Raw genomic sequence first — 21,899 nt, forward strand, 5'->3', positions numbered from 1 at the left:
TATGATCAGATAAGACGGAACTTTATTAAACCCAACGGAAATTCTTCATAATGGAAAAAAAAATAGATGCACATTGAGAAGACAGTAAGCTGTTTTTTTTTTTGGCATATGCTGATAACCTAATGTTTGCTAACATCCCAGACCGACAGACCGTTTTCAATATCCCTACCTCATTTACTGAAATGGATGGTGACAAATTTTGTCTTGTTTTGACTACTTTATCACACAGGTGTTGTTTTCCTTCTCTGATCTTCTGATTTGTAATGACTTAAACCTTAATTTGAAACTTGTTATACTACTTTTATCTATTTGGAAACCCAATCAGTATATTTTGGAAACACTGACAATGGCTCTGTTCTATTCAAATGTCCAAGTGACCTCCACGGACATTGATGGCCTTGCTATCTGCATCTCAGAATACATTGGGTTCTGCATGGACAACTCCATCCGCGCTATAATGGGGTGCGCTGCTACCCCAACAAGAAACCCTGGGATACCAGCGACTTTAAGGCCCTACTCAATGAGAATCGGATGAGAGAGATAACCGGCTTCCAGAGGAAAGGTGGAGGAGTAGCTGAGGGTAACACCTGTTGAACCTGAGCATCCACCGTCAGAGAGTGCCAGTGCTTTGGAAAAAATCCTGCCTTGTTCCAGTGCTCAAAAAAGGACATCCTGTGGCATTGGATGACTACAGGCCGACTGCACTGACCTCTTACATCATGAAGGTCATGGAGAGGCTAGTTCTGGCACAAGGGACAACTGAAGGACAAACTGGAGAACATGAGGGTGGATTCTCCCCTCGTCACATGGGTTAATAACTATCTGACAGGCAGAGTTTATGAGGTTTGTGAGATTACAGAACTGTGTCTGACTGTCTGATAGGCAGAATCAGCACTCCCCTGGGAACTGCCCTGTCTCCCTTCCTTTTCACCAGCTACACTGCAGACTTTAAGCACAGCAATGAGTCGGGTCATCTGCAGAAATTCTCTGATGACACGTCCATTGTAGGTAGATGTGTAGATGGCAGGAGGGAGGATAAGTACAGTGACCTGGTCGACAATTTTGACTATATATTGTATACAGTACTTTATTGTTTCTATATTTGCCATTGTATTTTGATTGTATTTGTGCTTGAATGTACCTGCTCTTATGATAACCTAATTTCCCTTCGGGGATTAATAAAGCTAGCTAGCTGTCTGTCCGTCTGTCTACTAAGACAGGGAAAACAATAGCATCAATGTGGGTGTTCTGACTTATTGTGAAAAGGCCGTCTTTATTTATGTCTGCTGATCAGTTAATCTATTCATTTATCAGTGGGGTTACACAAATGTGGGATTGTGTGTTTTGTAGTGTTAGGGCAGACGATCTGCTTAATTAGTGATGGTGAAACAGGTGTGCATCAATGGGTGCACTGATGCTGCAATCCATTGCATGTTGGAAGTTGATACTTGCACTGCCAGTTGTTCATCTTGAACCAACTCAAAATAATCACATAAAAGCATAGCATGGATGCAAGCATACTTTGCATTTCCTTTTGCAGATTTTCTCAAAATTCAGGTAAAATATGCACTATATTTCGATTCAACCTAGTTTGAGTCGAGTTGAGGAAGAGAAAGGGTGAAACTATTTTATTCCATCCTAAATTAACGTGGAAGTTTTGTATCGGGTTAGCTCGCTCTCTGGTAACCTGAGCTGAAGGTATGTTCCAGTTAGCAGAGGCAGTATTTACTGTTTACAGCAATTATCCACTGATGGTGGCACAATAAGAGCATAATTTAATTGCTGTTACAATCATTTGCATTAGCTTTAATTGACATCAGTTTGTACACATGTAAGTAGAGGCATTTTTGTGTTACTGCAGTGCAGGCAAGGATTTTATGCCCTCGCACTCCCGTCATTTCAATCAACACACAGAGACAGAGAGCTTAGGGTCTTACCTCCCTGCTGTGTTGGGCTCTCAGGGATCAAATCTTCTGTTTTAGTGACTCTGTGACCTTCAGCAACCTTCACAGCCACGGCTCGGCAGATCGCCCCAATCTTTCTCTCTAGGGAGCGCACACCTGCTTCTCGGGTGTACCTAAAACAGCAAACACAAAACAGATTAATACAATTAGTTGGAGATGAGGTTTCACTGGCAATGCAGCTTTTGTTTCAACAAACGCCATCTTGGCTTGGCCTGCCAGAGGAGAAAACGCTGAGAATCTGCATTCCCCCATTCACACCGGGGCTCAGGAGGCTGCCCTCATTCATCTGGATGAAGGACGTACTCTGCAATTACCCTGCCAGAGGAGTACTGGTCAATTTTCAGGACAAATAGCCACTAAACCACCCGACAACTTAATGATACACTTTGACAACCAGAAGTGAAATCCCACGTTAGCCTCAGACGTGAGCGGTCAGGTGGCTGAGCGCTCCGCTCCTCGTATCACGCACTGAATTTTTTCTTCACAGGACTACACGGGAAAGCTTTTCTGTGAACATCCAACAATGTCCAAATCAATCTGGGGAAGTTAGCTGAATATAATGAAAGACCTCCTGCTGTAGTTGTATCAGAACATGCATGGTGTTAGTGTGATCACTCCCACTGACTACATTATTGGGAGAATTGTTCTTACATGTATATTGTTAATCAGCTAAAACTCAGATGATGTCATCACTGTTAATCTATTAATATGGTGGTGTTTTTTTCACCCTCACCTTTACCCGATGAAGAACACTTGAGGTGCATGTTTTTTTTTTAAATTTTTTTTTGGCCTTTTTATGGCTTTATTGATAGTACAGCTGAAGATATGACAGGAAACAGGGAGAGAGAGAGGGGGAGTGACACGCAGCAGGGGGACCCAGGCCGGGAGTCGAACCCGGGTCCGCTGCAGAGCCTCGGCACATGGGACGCGCGCTCTACCAACTGAGCTAAACGGCGCCCGAGGTGCATGTTTTTATTCATCTTCCTGAACACTAGTTGGCCGCCTTGCCAATGGAATCCATGTTTCATTTATTCATCCAGAAAATGAAATTAGTTAAGATAAGTGCTGCATAAAAAAATGTGGTTGTGCCACTCTATAATTAAGTTGCGGTCATGTCAAGATAGTTTAGTCTTTCCATTATGTTTGTTATGCATGGGCCTGTGTGGACCTGCTGATTATATCCTGCGTTGTCTCCTGTGGTATATGTAGCTGCTGAGGTGTTAATCCATGTTGCTCAAGCTGGTTTGGGATCAGGTGACGGTGAGCTATCTCCACCCGCTCTTCTTGCGTGTAACCTGAAACACACACGGATTAATCATTGCACACCTATAGCAAATTGTTCAGACTCACTGCTGACAGTTTAAAAAAAGAATTAACACTGATGGAAAAGAAACAGAGAAAACATCTTTTGTATTTCTTTGTTTTATGTCCATTTATTGGTATTTAAGTTGTCAAAAAATACAGACCGGATATATATTATATAAAATAGTTTAGAGTTTAAGTGCACAGATACAAAACAACAATGCAAACAACATAGAAACAGGGGTGATATACAGTATAGATGTTAATTGAGGTACAGGGCTGATTCATGTGGTAATAACTGACATCTAATTTAACCTAGTTATTTTAGCAGAGAGGTTTTGTCTGTTTCAAATTGAATAAAATTAATCTACCTCTACAGAGCTGAAAGGAGTCCTTTAGGAGGACTGTCCTCTCCAAGTACAGCCAACACTCATCTTTTTTTATTTCGTGCCAACACCTGGTGCCTCCATTACCCACAAAAAAAAAAAAAAAAACAATAATAATAATAATAATAATAACAATATATAATAAATAAATCAAGGCCGAAGGTTCTATTTATAAACACAAAAAGCTGCAGGCTATGAAACCAAACTCGTGGTTTTTGTCAATCAGTCAATCATCAATCAATCTCCAATCCTCTGTGTCAGTACTGAGGACAATGCAGCGCCTCCACACACACACCTTGAATTAACTGTACTCATTTCACCAGTTCAGAGCACAAACACCCACTTGCTTGTGGGGCTTACAGTAATTAAATAAAAAAAACTTTTAACCACCAAAAAGCATTCAACCACATGACAGCACAGGCACCGCGTGACCTTACTGCTCTCTGTCCCTTTTGTAGATTAGATTTAATTGGCATTAAAATGCCAAAAAGGCGAGTTACGACTGATTTCAACGGGAAATAAAAGTCTGACAGACTATATTAAACAAAATGTATTTCCAGACTTTGATAGCTAAAAAAGAAGTGCTGCATCCAATCACATGGATGCCAGTCTCCACGTGGGAGGTCCCGAATGCTGTCCCTGCAGCATCCAGCACAAATGCAGCCCTGTGTGTTTCAGAGTTTAAAACAGCTTAATAAAAACAATCCAGCACTTGTGTAGAAATGTGTCTTCGATCCTTTTGAATTATCCCTCCTTGGTTGTTAGTAATAACACAGGTTATCATCTACAGTTCATTTGTCTCTGTCTCTGCAACATTATTAAACAGCTTTAATGCAGTTTTATCTGGATATACTTCAGGTAATGTATGTTAATGACAACAGCGGCTTAGAATATAACAGATTGAGGTGATGGCACAGGTGTTGTCTGGTTCATGGAAACTAATTCATGGCTACAGATAAGGCATGGAGTTGTTGTTTCATCTCTTCCCTGAATACGGTCATACAGATTCAGTGACATCACCTGAGCAAGAGTTTGTTTTATGATCGAACACAACTGTGCAGATGGTTCCCTGAGAGCGACTCTCACCCACCTGGTACCTGCAGCACCTCCATCCTGTCCAGCAGGGCCGGGGGAATGGTCGCTGTGGTGTTTGCAGTGGCGATAAAGAGCACTTGAGAGAGGTCGAAGGCCACGTTGAGGTAATGATCTGTGAAGCTGTGGTTTTGCTCTGGGTCCAGGACCTACGGTGGCATTTAGAGACAGAAGTTGTGTTGAGAGAAAAAAATTAGTGGTGGTTTGAACATGTAAAGGTTATGCTGAATGATGACATCTGACACTTCTACTAACTTATCTGAATAAGAGCCCTGACCTCTAGCAGTGCAGCTGCAGGGTCTCCTTGCAGGCTCTTCCCAAGTTTGTCCACCTCATCCAGGAGGAAGACTGGATTATTGACACCTACTGTCTTCAAACCGTTGATGATGCGGCCAGGCATGCTGCCTACATATGTGCGCCTGGAGAAATGGGCAGAGAACCTCTTGTATCGATGTGAAACTGAAACAGAACTTAATACTACTGATGACAGCAGCAAAGTGAAGAAACATACATATATAAACAATATGTCATCTACTTTTTGTAAAAGTATGCATTGCATTACCACACAACAAAAATACATCTTGGAAATATTAAGAGCCCTGCAGTGTTCTCTGCTACACATTACCTAATGAAAGCAAGTTTCAGTGTCAAGTTGTCGAGCTTTAAACAAAAGAATAAAAAGAGTAAACACAAACCACACAAATCCATTTTTGGGGGGGACTTTGTATGGCTTCATTGATAGGACAGCTTCAGACATGACAGGAAACAGGATGAGAGAGAGAGTGGGGTGAAACGCAGCAAAGGGCCCCAGGCCAGGACTGGAACCGGGGGCCTCTGCAGCGAGGACAGAGCCTCTGTACATGGGGGCTCCACCAACTGAGCTAATGGGCCAGACAAACCACACAAATCTTAATAAGAAACCACTGGAGGGGTCTATTTCTCAGACAATTCTTCTTTGAAACTGAGCAAACTGTATAATCAACCGTCAAAGAACTCTCATCTTTATCTCTCGCTCTCCTGCTGTTGGTATGCCGGACACATGTTTCTCATCTGGCTGATGGAAGCAGTCTCAACTCTGCTTCATCTGCCTTTAAAATACCCGGATTAGAACCTGCGACCTGAGATGAACTCTGCTGCCCCGTCCCCCCCTCTCACAGACCCTCAGAGAGGGCACACACACAATGGAGTGTCTGCGTTTGTGTGTCTCGATGCGGATGAGACTCCCGATGGGGGCTGTTAACAGACAGATGAGACTATTTTACAGTCTGAGTCAATCAATACACTGCAGTTCATTATCAACTTCTGTTTTTGCAGCAGTAAACTTTGCTTGATGAGAGAAAAAGCTAATATCTAGGTTAAGTAATAGGTGACTGACTGGTTGATTGATTGATTGATTGTAAAATTGACGTAAAGTTCCCTGACCTATTTACCTGTCATGTTTGTGATATCACAGTCTGGTTTACTTGTCAGAGGAAGTGCCACGTCTGATGTGATGTCAGATTGTATAAATGTCTTCCCCTGAGTGTAGAAGCTCTGCTGCTTTCATCAGGACCATAACATGCAAATCTTTACTTTAATCATCAGTCTTTTAAATGACATGCAGCTGGAATATATCGACCAGTTTTTCCATTGTGTTAAACTGTTGGACCTTATCAAAAATAGTTATGTTTGAAATGAAATCCAGATACTTCACTCACCAGGGCTCATTGCTCCACTCAGCAGCAGAGAGCGCCCACAGAGCCATGCTAAGCTCCGCCATTAAAATATTTAAAGGTCATGTCACATTGTTTTAGTCAATGTTTCAATCATCCGTGTCCTGAAACAGGACCACAAGATAACTAGCTGCTTGAGATGAATCACCTTATATTCTTCTCATATCTTTGACACGTCTCCAGCATCATTGCACGCACCTGGCCTCTCCCCGTGTGGTCCAGTAGCATGGAAGGGAACTATGTCCTCTGCCCTAGAGGACTCATCTACACTATGGTGGTAAAACATCTGCCCTCAAGAGACCTCCAGTTGAGTTGTTATGTTATTAGCATACCTGTGTCCTCGGATGTCAGACTGGTCACAGACGCCTCCCAAAGCAATGCGGTGAAACTCTCTGCCCAGAGTCCTGGCTATGGAGCGACCCACGCTAGTCTTGCCGACTCCTGGAGGCCCCACAAAGCAGAGGATGGGGCCCTATAGACACAGCACCACCATGAAATTAACAGACAAATACATGACACGTTTAGAGAAATCCCTGTTCATTTTTCACAACTGACTCTTGTTTTATTCAACCCTGATTTAAAAATGACTAATAATTTAAAAAGAAATGTGTTCATAGACAAAGGTTGTATGAAGCGTTCCTGAGGCCATGTAGTAATATCCTTTTTCCTTAAAATCCCGTGTTTCCCAAAGTTGAGAACCATCGCCTTTTGAGGACGCCCTTTCCTTACCCAATTGAGATACTCTCACCTGCTAACCATTACCCTGTGAAATGTTCCAGATGATTTTGTAACATTCCACAACTTTCCCATTCTTTAGTTGTTCCTGACCTCCAACAAGTAATCAGTTCATCCTTGAGTCAAAGCTGAGCTCTGTACAAAATTTGAAGAAGTTTCGTTTCATGAAATCACAAAGTCACTTTCTGCCTGCCTGGGCTGCCATATCCCCTCATCCCCCCACTCTGTTTATTAGATGACACGCCAACAACCAACCTGAATAAATCATACAGTGAAGTGCTCCTCATAGCCCGAACTAACTAACTAATACCACTACTACTACTACTACTACTACTACTACTACTACTACTAATAATAATAATAATAATAATAATAATAATAATAATGATAATGCAGTTAATGGTAAAATAGTACTTTTCTTAATACAAAAGTAGTTTGCTGTTTTTGTTAAAACAATACACAGAACACACTGTCAGAGCACAGAACACAGAACCTTTGTTGTTTATCTATTTACTTACTATTTTTTTCTTTATTGTCCCCCTTTATGATTATTACTTTTATTATTATTATTATCATCATTATGTTTGTTTTTTATCTAAATCCCCTTTCCTCCGTTTATAGATCTTGCCCCGTTCTTCCCTGCCTCCTTTTCTCTCTTCCCGGAAGGCAAGAAAAAAACCCCAAAAGGAAACGAAAAAGGGAAACAAACAAACCAAAAACAAATTAGAAATAAATAAAAAAAACATTTGGATAAATACATTGACTGCCCACCCCCACCCACATGCACACAAACCCTCAACATACTTTGTAATGTACTCATTTGTTTTTGCTCGTTCGTTTAATGGTCCAGTTTTGTCTTTCTGTCTCCACTGTTACACTTTTTTATGACAGAATTGCGTCTTTCCTGTCATGTCTCTCCCTTGTCATGTGTTGCATCACCTCATAAATAAAGATAAGGCATTCTTGAAATGTTGTGTTCACAAAACATGAGGCTGCTGAGAGCTTTGACCTTTTGCCTCTTAAATCGTATTGGTTAATCCTCGAGTCCAAGAGTTGGTTTGTGCCAAATTTAATGAAAATCCCTTCAGGCCTTCTTAAGATATCAATTTATGAGGCAGGAAGTTGCTGTGACCTCTGACTTCTGACCTGCAACGTCTTAATTATTTCATCCTTGAGTCAGTGGAAAACTGTGAAAAGGTTTGAGGAAAACCAGATAACCCAAAAACATAATGCCTCCAGCCCTGGAAATTGCCAGTGCGCAAGCATAAAAAACATGGAATGCTATTTACCAGTGCACCCCATTTCAGAGCTGAAGTCTTAACTGTAGCTGCTGAGCTAAAAGTGTAAGGTGGGTGTCAATTTGAGATCTCTGTGCTGCTGGAGACGAGCTGTATGTGTTATGTTTAGTTCATTTCAGTTTTTTATTGACTGTAATCTAAAAAAAAGAATCCTGAGAAACGCTGTTTTGCATCTAAGCTCCAGAAATGTTATGTGGACTACATAATGTAACCCGTCTCAACATCAACAGAAGTGAGTTGCTAACGACTGAGTTTTCGTTTTGGGGTCAACTTTCCTTTAATGGACTGAAGTATCCATAAAAAAGTACCTTCAGTGAAGTCTTAAGCTGTCTTACAGCCAGGTACTCCAGCACGCGTCTCTTTAGCTTGTCCATGGCATAGTGATCGTTGTCCAATAGAGTCCGAGCAGCTCGGATGTCCAGGCAGTCTGAAGAGTGTGCGTGGAGGGGATCGTGGATGAGGTGGATGGATTCCAAAAAACAAAGAGAAAACATAAAAGGCTAAGACAGCGATGAAAGCTACAGAGACAGAATGACTGCTGTAAGGTGAGAAAGAGAGGAGGAAGAGGGGACAGCAGAGCACTAGTGTCCTTGGGTGGTTTTGGCAAATCCAGATCTATCAAGGACCATGCAACTGAATCAATGCTGTCCTCATGTTCTGAAGTCTCCAATGATCTGAGCTTACTGCCATCAGACTCCTAAACAGCAGATAGGAGTTTACAATCCTGTGTTCTGCGTCACAACTGTCCTGACTGTTTACATTTTTGCACATGCATAATTGCAAAGATTTCAGATTTGCACTGTTTTGTTATTATTGTTGTTGTTGCTGCTTTTTGTTATGTGTCACATGTGCCGTGTGAAAGTGCTTTAAAAGTGCTTTACTTTGTATATTTTATATTTCGGTTGTATATATTTCTTTATTACATTGTTGGTATTCTGTGAACAGCAAAGGAAGAATTTCATTGTACAGAGAAACATGTTTCTTTACTGTGCATATGACAATAAACACTCTGAATCTTGAATCTTATTCGTTTTCATCACAATCCGGGGGTCAGCAACAGAGACAGAGCAAAACAAAGCAGCTGAAAAGACTGTTAATATTATAATTTTTATCATTAGTGTTGTTATGACTACAACTTCCTCTATAGTCACCCAGAGGTGTCAGCAACATTAGCTTCACTCCGAGTTGTGTTTGCGTTCACCATGTGCTTTCCATGCTCCTTCAGCTTGGACCCGAACTCTTACCCCCCAGACTTTTCTATTATTTATTTTTTGACTGACTTGAGGTGCTTGCTATTTATCTTATTTACCCCCCGCAGTATATTTACCCATCAGCATCGGAAGACTGGTGAAAATTTCTTGTATGTGAAAACCTTGTTCCAATATAAATTGTTTACTTCAACTCCAGCAGAGCTCTACAAAGCAAATAAATATGAAATTGGTTACGCTCAAATACTGAACACAGTTATCACCACAATCTTACACTCAACACATGTTAAGCATTGCTTAAACACTGGGCAGGGAGACTCCTTCAGCTTAGCTCTAAAATATGGCTTTAAATGATGCCAAAGCTATTGTGCTGCTTTTTTCATTAATGAGAGTTAGTGACAGATGTAACTGCTTAGCCAACGTGCATGAGTATTGTACCCCTTTTCCACTGGCCAAAAATCCTACTTAAATCCCCCAAGATCGGGCTTTTGTGTGCAACGGGAATGTGTAAACTCTGCATTTACGCCCAAACACTTGACTTTAGTAGACACAGGTTTTTCAGCTCGACTCAGCTTTGATCTAAACATAAGACCCAGGTGAACACACTAAATTGTGCTGTGCAGAGTGATGAAGCATTATAAACATCTGGTGGTAGCGTGTTAATAAGGAAGGAATTTGGGATGCAGTCTATTAAGGACCGTTTATCACAGGACACAGTGTTGGAGGTGGTGCCCATATATTTCCAAGCCAAAAAGGCTTGACGTCCCAGCTGTGAAAATACCTGAATCACTAATAGCTGGCTAACTTTCGGACTATAAACAACAAACCCGTGTAGATTGCCAATTTTGGTGGAAAGACATATCTTGTGCTGTATCTGAGGCATCTGACATATGTGTGTGTGTGGACCTTGACTCCTCATTTACCTTTGGTGCTTTTGCTCCATGGTAATTCTACCATCAGGTCCAGGTAGTTTCTTGTCAGGGCGTACTCAGGCATAGACTGAGGCATCTTCTTCAATCTAAAAACAGATGAAATAAAAGAAATGCCAACAAACGGAGGGCAATATCCTCAAGCAAAAAAACAATTCTGAGTAATGATTTAAAGGTATGATATCCAGCTAAATACGAGATAGGAAATAACAATGGTGACATTACTATGTATTATGCTGACGAAATCTAGCATGCTAACTAGTTAGCCAAGCGGTCCCAAGCTCCTGTATTTCTCCCATGATCCAAGCTCAAAATCCAGACCACTCGTTGCACAGCTAACTGCGCTAACTAGCTATAGTAAAGCAGCAGTTAGCAGCCACTCCAGTGATATGCTGGCCCCCATGTGTTTTGAGTATGGATTTGACAGGTGGCCAATTCTTACATAGTGCACCCTCAAAAGGATCAAAGGGTCCAATTAGCTTTAAAATGTTAGATTATTGTCTTGCTAAAAGACTTCTGGTTTTTCATTAAATTGCTGTGATCTTATGTGTCATTGTTTAATCAAAAATATTAACTTTTAAAGAATGTGCAGTCAAAAGTAAAATTTATCCAAAAAACAACTGTTACAGAGTGAACACAAATGACTTATTAAGGTTTATACGACATTATCTTAAAGAGGAGCTGAAAGTTTAATCAGGAAGAAAATTCACCTTTTGAGCTCTTTGAGGCAAACTCTGAGTGCAGCGTCAGGCATGTTGGCCCCATGGACCTTCTTCTCCAAGGCTACAGCGTCATCGCCATCTTCTTCTTCATCTTCCCCATCCAGATTGAACTGCCGGCCCGGGAACACTCCACCTTTACGCACCGATAACACCTAAATAGATGAGACGTGGGGAGGTAAACAGGCAAATGTAGACATTAAATGTGTTTCCAGGTTACTGTCAGGAGAATCTGAAGCAAACATTTGAGATGCTAGCTGTAAAACTAGGCAAGGGGTGGTTTCACCCAGAAGTTGGCTGTACAGGCAATGTTACGCATTGCTGTGGTAAAAACAGTAGAAGAAGAAGAGGTTACAAACTGGAAAAAAAAAATGGCTGCCAACTGCCAAAAACCCACAAAGAAGAAAAAGAAACAGAACCAGTCGCCTTGGCGTTCTACAAGGTAATGTGGGTATTAATCTGGGAATAGGAATCTTATTAGAATATCTGGCAACATGCCGACAGTGGACAAAGCTCATCAGCTATGTGAGGTAAAAGTTTGCTGCATCAGTACTTATTTGACAAGGTGTTTGCTTCCACCATTAAGCACATTAACTTTTGTTTGTTACCCTCTTCTCATTGTCAGGATTCATTTTCCTGGTTTTCTGCAGCAGTTTCAGCCCCTCTATCTGTTTGGTCAACATGGGCAAAGCCTTCTTAAAGCGTTCCTCCAAGCTCACCGCATCCAGGACCTTCAGAGCACACAAGGACATGCAGACACTTGATTAGGAAAAACATTCATTTTGACTCTTTTCACCAGGACTGATAAATACTGTATTATTCATTTGTAAGATGCTGTAATCACATTAAACAACTAAAAAAACAACAAAAACAGTCACTTCACCTGCAGTTTCTCCTTGTTTGAGGTGCGGATCATGGAGGCCACCACATCAGGTAGAGTTTCCCTGGGCAGACTGTCCAACAGACGCCTGAACTTAGCCACCACGGGAACAGACATGTCCAACATGCCTAACAACTACACACACACACATACAAACATACACAGTGACAATAAGATTAAGTGGTACAATTGTGTAATCGATCACAGATAACAAATCGTGCCTGCTTCTTGTATTTTTGAGAAATTCTCAGTTCACTCACAGATTTCCAGGAAAGTGAAATCACTTCGTCTTAAATTGGGAATGCATTAGACAGATGCCTTCCGATGCCTTTTGATTAATTGCACATACTTTGAGTTATAGGTTTACCAAGTGTGAACAACTGCAACCTGCAGGTGTTCTTACTGCCAAGATAAGATAAGAAAGAACATATTCATCCTGAGGGTAATCTGTGTGCCTGACATCCTCATTTTTTGTATACACATGTTGGAGGAAGGTGATGCTTGAAGATGAGATGCCTTCAGACTCAGCTCAGCCCACAACAGGGACCGACTGACCTCTGCCTCTACGTGCTCATTATTCAAAGGAGCATGTCAACACCTCAGGTACTGATCAGATGATCCTTTCTAGATTTTTCATTTTGCAGTGAAGACTTCCCACACAGCAGGGTGAAAACAAAACTTCTGGTTACAGACTGACACATTTTCACAAGCAGGACATACCCATAAAGGTTAATGCTCCTTTTGATATCATCAATTGATATTTTTCATGTGTTCTATGATGTCAAGGTTGAAGAAATGGGAAAAACTTAAAGGCAATGGGAAAATAAACTGAACATCAAGAGCTAATCATGAAACCTATCATATTTCTCTAATCAATGACATATTGCTGTAAGTTCTCTGTGGACTAAAACCTGTCTGTTTTCATTTAACTCTGAGACCATTACATGAACTCTAGGGAACTAAAGGTCTAAAGACTAAATTATGGGTTGAAAGAACTAGTCTGGAAAAGGCTCTCAGACCTGTAGGGACCACTGCAACTGGTTTATTTTAATGGGAAATTTGTAAGACCTTTGAACTGAATTCCATGTATGAGTGAAAAAGGATCAAATTTTCCTGTTCCGCTTGATTAAGCCTATTCCTTTAACATAATCAAGCGGATATTTTTTCTAGTTTATTTTCAACTAGAAACGGGCTCTGTGGCTCAGGGGTAGAGCCAGCATCTTGTTATCTGAAGGTCTTCGGTGGGATTCCCCTGGTCTGCATGCCAAAGTGTCCTTGAGCGAGATACTGAACCCAAAACTGTTCCTGATGCGCTGGTCGGAACCTTGCATAATAGCAACCACCATCAGTGTATGAATGTATGTATGAATTACTGCAAGACGCTAGACAAATGCCCTAAGTGTAAATGTAGACTACCTCTTTTTTCTCAGTCACACACACAAACACAGACACACACCTGTACAGCAGCCTGGTAAAACTTCTTGGACAGCTCCCCCAGCTCTTCGTCTTCTGCTGCAGCACCTTCAGTTGCTGGAGTGGTGTACTGATCCAGTTTATCCAGCTGCTCCACCTGACAATTGTTTTGCAATTAGACAGACACATGCTGCAGTCGCACTCATTTAAGCGTTTGTACTCAAGACTACAGGTGCCACCGACGAACGTAAATTAAACAATGCGCGTTTCTTTTTTTTTTTAATACTGAGTGTTAATCGCGCATTAAAAAAATTAACGGAGTTAAGAGGATGTTGTGTTATTAACGCGTTATTAAGTTAACTTTGACAGCCCTAGTTTGTACTTCTTAAAATACTGATGTACGGGTGTTTTAGGTCCTTTATTGGCTATAAAAAGGATCTATTAGAAAATAGCGACCCTACTTAGACAATGTTTGACAAGATTTAACAATATCAGGAGATTAAAATACCCCATGGAGTTTCTGACCACAGGTAGCGCAATGCAGCAATGTTTTTATGAATGATTTTGTTTGTATCGAGCACTCACACGATGACGCACTTGTGCACACTAAGGCAAGGGGACGCATGCAAAAAATGCACATTTTATACCTGCTGTAATGAAGCGGAAAATGCATTCAGCACATGTGTTAGGGGTCAATGGTAAGCTCAGTGCGTTTTGGCGAGTAACACACTGACTATCATTTGACTGGGTACATAGGAAATTGAGTAGGTTGCCAATACAGTTTGTAATTTTGACAAATTGCGGTGTTAAAAGTCAGTTTGATGTTATCATATATCAATAAGATAATATCAATAATGTTATATGTCTGTACAGCTTCAAATGCTAGGAGACATAGTCCATTAAACAAATAAGGGATTTCTTTTATGTTTGTCAGGTTTTAGGCTTGAGTACTTTTGATATCTACAGATGATTTTCAGTGGAAAAAATAATATACAGACATAGATGACAAATGGATAAGGTAGACAGTCTAGGTGCAAGTGCTTATCGTGCTCATCTCCCATTCAATTCACATGGAGGTTTGCTAGCTCCCCTTATGGCCCCATATCGTGTTGGGTTCTTTTGATAACTTCAGACAACAAGAATGTGCGACTTTTATCAAACAGCACCTGACAACATTTAGCAGAAGGTTAACTTAATCAGCTCTTTGGGGACTGCCACGAAAGTAGCCTGTCTTCTGCTAAACTTAGGTGGGACTCAGGCGAGAACAGGCCACGTTAACTTTGAGTGCAGAGAATCTTTTGATATTTATTCATTTGATATTGAATAAGTTTTACCTCTGCCAGGACAAAGGGGCGCTCCTTCAGCAGACTTGAGACACGAAAGCGGCACAATCCGGTGATGAGGAGGCTGTAGTGAGGCTTTGGCCAGTTGCTGCCCACCACCTGCACCGCTATCCCCGCTGTACCAATTCTACAGACACACAGATGGAAAAAAGGTGAGAGTGAGCCAGAGAAGGTGGGTGAGCACAGACAAGAAGGTGGAGGAGTCCGGCGCTTCATAGCAACACAATTTTACACTGAACAACAATCTGCCCTCCCTGACTGATCCCGTGGGCTGATTATAATGTTGTATGGTGGTGCCCACACTTTGTGAAAACATGCAAAGTGGGGGCCTAAATGTTTAAATATGACCTGTACAGGACAGGATAGGTGTGAGGTATTTTAGCGCGACAGCGCCAATCATTTCCTACCCGCTCAAAACACTCCAATCTGCAACTTCTGGAAATACTGCCTAAAACACAACCCCTCTCCAACACACACACACACACACACACACACACACACACACACACACACACACACACACACACACACACACACACGCACACACAAACATAAAATATGCTTCTGATTATGTGCTTGCATTGGTGTAGACATGAATTCCTGGATTTTTAGTGAAGCTAAGTACCAGCCACCACAGAGGAGATGACTACAGTGTGTTGTGTTTGTGTGTGTGTGTGTGTGTGTGTGTGTGTGAGAGAGAGAGCATACATACATACTCGCGTGTGAGCGAGCGTGCGTGCACGTGGATCGTGGTTGATTTGAGATGCCTTCTGAAGGTGCTGTGGCTCTAAGTCAAGACACATGTACTGTATCAACGGAAAAAGCAGAGTGGATAACCAGGACTTGACGCCCCCTTTCCCCTTTACAGCCATGCCCTGTTACTGTGGCTTACCACAAGAACACAAGGGATATTCAAATACCTTCTTTCTTTCTTGTCATTTACAAATTCTCCTCCAAATCAAGGATCCTTTTGTTGCATTTGTGCCGGGTACTTAAGAGCGGCACTGCATTAACATGCAGTGCCCTGTTTAATGTGAATAACGCAACATCATCAACCACCTTTGTCACTGAGTAATATTCAGTTTTTTCCAGCGACATTTGCCTCTAGAGACACAATCATAAGCTACATAACAACCAGACAAGCGGTTGAAAGCTGGTGAAAGGTTAAAGTCCACCTCTCTGTGCTTTGGCTGATTGAATTTGACTGCTGTAGACTTTTCTAGAGCAAATCACACACTGCAAGTTTTGTCCAAAATTACGATCGGTGCATAAAAACTTCACCAAATACGACATGATTTGGGTAGCTGGCAATCCTTTTAGAGGCATAAAAAAGATACAAAATCATTTGATTTGCAACATGTCCTATCCATGCCAATGAAACTTGTGAACAAAACCTAACCTGTTAAAATCGAATGCTATTTGAAATCAGTGTTGGTCTGTGCATTATGTCTCTCATGTCTCTTACAAGATACAGTTACAGCTATTCCTATCAAATGGCCATCCTTCTATTTATCCTATATCAACAACCTAGATAATAGTTGTCAAATGCTTGCTTTTAGCCTTATGAGGGGTTTTAACTTTATGTATCTGGACTTGGGGTCAAAGTATTCTGTCTTCACAAGACAATGGCACACATTCGAGAACATTCTGATAAATTAAAATACTTTTGTGTCGTTCTAACTTCTTCCTTATCCTGTTATCATCTTGTGACCCCTTGGGTTTGTTTGGTGACTCGCTTGAGGGACCCCGAGCCCCAGGCTGGAGGTCCTGTACAGCATGTCCTAATGTCTCTCCTCCAAAACAACATCAGGAAATTACTCAACTGTTTTACTCAGCAGCCGCTACAGTACAGAGCTTTATGACAAAATGGTATTACTTATGCAAGGTGGGCAGGTCGTCGGTGTCGTGCTCTGGGTCTCTGGTGTTGGGAATCACTCCTATGATGGTGCTTTTCAGCGAAGTCCCCCTCAGCAGCCGCTGGCTCACCAGCTGCATGTTCCGCGGAGAGTCCACGCTGAACCTGACGGTGGAGCCCGGCAGGAGCACCCCCTCATGTGACAGCAGCAGCGGCAGACGGCTCGGTATCTTGATTCCACCGTCGGAGGTCATTGTCCGGTGTTTTAAAAGCCAGGGCACTCTTTGTAACACAACACTGGCAAACAAATACGCACTTTACCCGCTGTCAAACGGGTAAGCCAAGTGTAAACATGAGCCTTCCGGTGAGGACTTTCGAAATAAAAAAAAACAATTGACGACCCGACTACATAATTAGCTAATAGTGTAAAAATGAAAGCATCTCCTGCTTCAAAAATAATGTGTATGAAATTAAAATATTATTGGTTTAGTTTTCACGGTGACTTTTACGACATTTTATGCAATACAATGGACATTCATTTTTTTGCCCCGTCCCCTTCTTGATACGACTTCCTGTATTCTGTGGTCCGACTACGGTAAGCACAGAGGGACAAGCTAGATGTTATTGCATAATATCAAAACAGAGAGAATTTGCTAATAGTCTTTAACTTGTATTTTAAAATAGGTTAGGGATGCCCAAATCGGGGCCGACGGTCCAAAGTCGGCCCACATTTAGGTTAATTAGGTTTTATTTGGCCAACCAGATGTTTCAAGTTAAACAATAAATAAGTTCAAGTTTAAGATTAAAATGTTCCTTTATTGATCCACCTTGGGAGAAATTCGCAGGTAACACAGCAGTACAGGGGGTAATAAGTAACAGTACAAGCAGTGGTGTGCACGGGGGGAACTACATTTTACAGGTGTTTTCATGTCTCTAATATTTGAAGTTAACAAAGATAGATATGTTTATGGAGAAATAATATCATCAACACAAGACTGACAAGACCCAGATTTTATTATGCAAGACAGCACTGGCAGCATAAGACATTTGAATAATGACTGGACTCTGGACACAGGCTTAGTTGATAAAAATAGCAATTTGTTTTTTATTTCTTTAATAAAAGTATTGTCACGTAGCATTATACATTTCCAAAAATAAATAATTCAATATCTTGTGTACAAAAAGAAATGCTGCTTCTAAAGACCACAGACAGCAACCGTTCATGTATTTGCAGTTATCATCTCTGTTGTTGCCAGTCAGCTGTGGGAAATATCACTTTGTATTCACAATGAGGGATCTTGGAATATACTTTTAAATGCTCTTATGGTTACACATGGCCAACCATACAGTTACATATGATTGATAAAGTATAATACAAATACATTTACTGCATTCATAACAATACACCAATAATTATCATTCATCTGTTACATCATCATAAACTTGCATCTGAGAACCAAGGGTAGTCCATTATAAACAAAAAAAGCTGTCAATGGGCTCCTTTTAGACTTAGGCTCAACCCATAGCTGTGTATATAACATAATCATTGAACATCATCATTCTACCTCCTGAGGAGTGACACAGGCTCGTGAGGCTTCAACATACAACATGTGGGAAGTTAGGAGAAGTTAGGAGTGAATACATGAACTAAAACTAACTTTTCTTAATGTAATGTGTTTAAAATGTAAAGGTGCAATATGTAAGATTTTGAGTTCAAAACATTCAAAAATTAACTAAAATGATCAATATGTCAGTGTGGCCCATTTCTTACACTCCAAGCATTTTCGGCTGAACCGCAAGATAAGACGAAAGACAAGCCTTTCTTCTACGGCCACAGGGTTAAGCATGGTTTTCTAACTCCAGTGGAATTGGTAGCTGAGATATGGGTTCAGAATAAACAGAGTTAGCCAAAAAGTAATGAAAGATAAGGCAATGTTACACCAGAAACTGACTAAAACAGCAAGTCAGGATTTGCAGGCAGTGAACCAGGTGCATAAAGTTGCCACCGCTACAACTCAAATTTAAAAACATGGCTCTAAGAAAAACATTTAATGCATGAAGTACTGAGAAAATTTTGTTGAGCACCTGACCATGGGCAGGGTAAATTACCCCACTCGTGTCACTATATGAATGATTAGCTGCAGTTAACAGAAACCTTAGGGTCAATACATTTCACTTTACTTTAGCAAGCTCTGTTAGTCGTGATTTAATCCTCAGAGATTTGGCTTGTTTGCATCATGTATGCATAACAACAACCACCTTCATTCTTCTGGGACATTTGGAAAATTAAGTAAAAAATATTAGAGATGGTACATTTCTATGCCAACCCAAAACATTTGGAGCTACCTGTTGGGTTTATCTTAAAAGGACACAATTTATGGAATTTACACACATCAATCCCTTTTTTTTTATATTGATCATATGTGAGCAGATTTTACTGACGTGATAAAATGGGATCTTCCCCTCACTCTCGGTTGCCTACACAAGCCTGTGGACGATTTGTTGTAGTTGTTTAATGCTACGGGAATGGATTTATTTGTTACTCAGACTTGGGTCAGATTTTCCATCAAAGTCCAAAGGTCGAGACTTATGTACGCACTTGGTGCTTCGTCTAAGTGCCTCTCTCCTCATTGCTAACAGAAAGCAACAGTAGCTAAAGTTAGTTTAGAAATGGGGTCCTCTGACATAAACTAACAACCGGCTTCCAACAAACCACAGACATTCCACAGGACACCAGTAAGTATGCATATTCAACATTTATAATTAACTCATTATAGCAATTATAATTTCCTATGTATACCTGAAAATATTCTAAAGAAGAAATAAATGGCTACTTCACTTGGGTTCATTTCCTATTGAGTATGAATTTGATTTTTCCAGTAAAAGAAAATAAAAAACCAACATCGGTAAATATTAAATAGAAAATGTATCCGTCAAAACTATTTACAATACACTTTAACTAATAATGGCCAAAATGAAAGAATGAAGGAATAATTACACAAAATACATTATAATTCCCCTTTATCAATCCAATTTACCTAACCTTAAGTCTTATCCAACCTTAAAGACAGTCTTTACATCCTGTCAGTTGAGGCCTTTCTCTGTGAAAATGGACACTCCATCCACTAAGACAGTGAATCTGATGGAACAAGCCTATTATAAGGGAGAGCATATTTTATTATTAGGCCATACCCATGTTAAATTGCTAAATAAGCTAATTGTCACTCAAGTCAGTCATTTAAAAGATTTTTAGAAGGCCTATAGTACATATAGGCCTCTGTATGTCCAAAGCATTTTAAATGTCTTTCGTCATTATAATTTATTTGGAAGGGAGTGTTTTTGTATAGTGGCTAGCAGCTGGTATCAACTGGCAGCTGTGGGTAATGCGTTTAAATTATGGTTTTAAAGGTACAATATGTAAGAATTTTACGTAATCAAGAGAATGTGAAGAAATAACAGTTATGACATTATGTGAAGAACATCTACACATTGTGAAGAAGAGAGGTAGCATGCTAACCAGCTAGCCATGGGCCTGAAAACCTCTTTCTCCCACCGGTCCAAAGCTCATGTGCAAGATGTGTAAAAAACAGCACTCCCTGGTTGTCCAGCTAGCTACATGGCTAACTGAGCTAACGAGCTACAGTCGTGGATGCACAAAAAGAAAACAGTTTGCAGCAGTTAGCAGTTACTCTGGTGATACGCTGTCCCTATTTGAGTGGAGTATGAATTCAAGGTGGCCAATTCTTACTTGCTGCATGTTTAAGACGATAAGCCAGTTAGTAACTGAAGATTCTCAGTTAAAGCCTTCTTACTGTGGGTGAGGTCAAACATTTGAAAAGAGACCACTAGGGTTAAATATCACAGCACCCCGGAGAAGGCTTGAAGCCTCAACATCAACATTTTGTAAAAACATGTGCAAAAACACATCTGAAGCCAACGAGTTAAGAGACTTCTGTCTCATTTCTTACACTCCTGTAGAGATATGATGGCCATGTTTGTGGATAGGGTTAATCTTCAGTTGACCCTGAAGATAATTATGGCTCCAAGCAGATTTGACTGCTGTTGTAGCAAAACATCATAGCTCACACAAGAATGCCATCACTCAACTATGATCCAATATTTTCTTTTCTGATAAGGTCTCCCTTATACACACAGAATTTGGGTTTGGGTTGGGTTTGTGTCAATATATTGAGAACTAGAACCTGATTTGAACCTGATTAATTCACTGCATATGATTTGTGCATATGTGTATATACATTGAGCCTCACAACCATGGTGCCTATTAAATTATGTTTCAATCACATTCAATCAAGCAGTAAAACAGACAGACACTGAGGGGCAATCTCAGACAGAAAAACATGATGTACTGATTTGCTCTGAAGTAAAATCTTGGTCAGAATTTGTTGTCAAAGTAAACTAAACAGAAAATAACTACCACATAGTTTTGTTTAGCCGTCTTTGCTGGGATTTTTACATTTTCTTGTCTGAAATTCTTATAGGAGGGACTGAAAATACCCCAAAACCAGCCTGGGATGCCAATTTTGTTTGTTATTACTAACAATTACCATCACCCCAGTGGTGGACTTAGGATGTTTGAGGAGCGGCGTGAAGAAAATAAAGAGGGCACCTGCTGTCTGCAGTGGGGCACCAGTGCGCTTCTTCTAAATACATCAATACTGAAGAGAGGCCCCTGGAATTTTTTTTCCCATGTAATTATTTTAAGAGATTTGGTGTGTGTGGTTATAAGAATTAACTAATCCTATCTGTAATGTTACTTCAAATGTAAAATTCTTATGGTCACTCTTAAAGCTCTGCATGGGTAATTGATTCATCAAAATACTGAATAGTTGCCTGATGAAAGTTCAGTCAAAAAGTTTTATACAAGTATTATAATGCACAGCTTGGACAGAGGGACATGGTGGTATGTAAATTCAAATCTCACTCTTTGCGTTTGATTAACACAGAAAGAAATACATGGAGTGGCAAAAATGAACAAACTTGTTTTGGCAGCCTTTGAATAAGCAATGTGGGTCTGTACAGCTCTTAAAATAACACTGTAAATG

General features: G+C 40.6%; 2 protein-coding genes across 2 annotated transcripts in view; both read right to left on the reverse strand.

Moving 5' to 3' along the window:
• LOC115592686 (glycerol-3-phosphate acyltransferase 3-like) overlaps window positions 1–21,899 on the reverse strand; it is a 47,042-nt gene that overhangs the window by 19,162 nt on the left and 5,981 nt on the right.
• On the reverse strand, window positions 93–17,412 carry LOC115592671 (lon protease homolog 2, peroxisomal-like). Its single transcript, XM_030435707.1, has 13 exons — window positions 16,858–17,412; window positions 14,973–15,108; window positions 13,682–13,795; window positions 12,229–12,360; window positions 11,954–12,076; window positions 11,337–11,500; window positions 10,621–10,715; window positions 8,798–8,916; window positions 6,789–6,928; window positions 5,022–5,163; window positions 4,743–4,893; window positions 3,133–3,259; window positions 93–2,077 (listed from the first exon to the last, which is right to left on the reverse strand). Exons 1-13 carry the CDS (start codon window positions 17,088–17,090, stop codon window positions 1,900–1,902), a joined length of 1,854 nt encoding a protein of 617 aa, XP_030291567.1. The 5' UTR covers window positions 17,091–17,412; the 3' UTR covers window positions 93–1,899.

The sequence above is a fragment of the Sparus aurata genome, chromosome 12, assembly GCF_900880675.1.
Source record: "Sparus aurata chromosome 12, fSpaAur1.1, whole genome shotgun sequence".
In the NCBI taxonomy this organism is placed as follows: domain Eukaryota; kingdom Metazoa; phylum Chordata; class Actinopteri; order Spariformes; family Sparidae; genus Sparus; species Sparus aurata.

Coding starts and splice junctions, on each gene's coding strand:
- LOC115592671 (XM_030435707.1), bottom strand. CDS start 17,090: ATGACCTCCGACGGTGGAATCAAGATACCGAGCCGTCTGCCGCTGCTG. Junction 12,077..12,228: donor CAAACAAGGAGAAACTGCAG/GTGAAGTGACTG, acceptor TGTGCTCTGAAG/GTCCTGGATGCGGTGAGCTT. Junction 11,501..11,953: donor ATCCTGACAATGAGAAGAGG/GTAACAAACAAA, acceptor TCATCTATTTAG/GTGTTATCGGTGCGTAAAGG.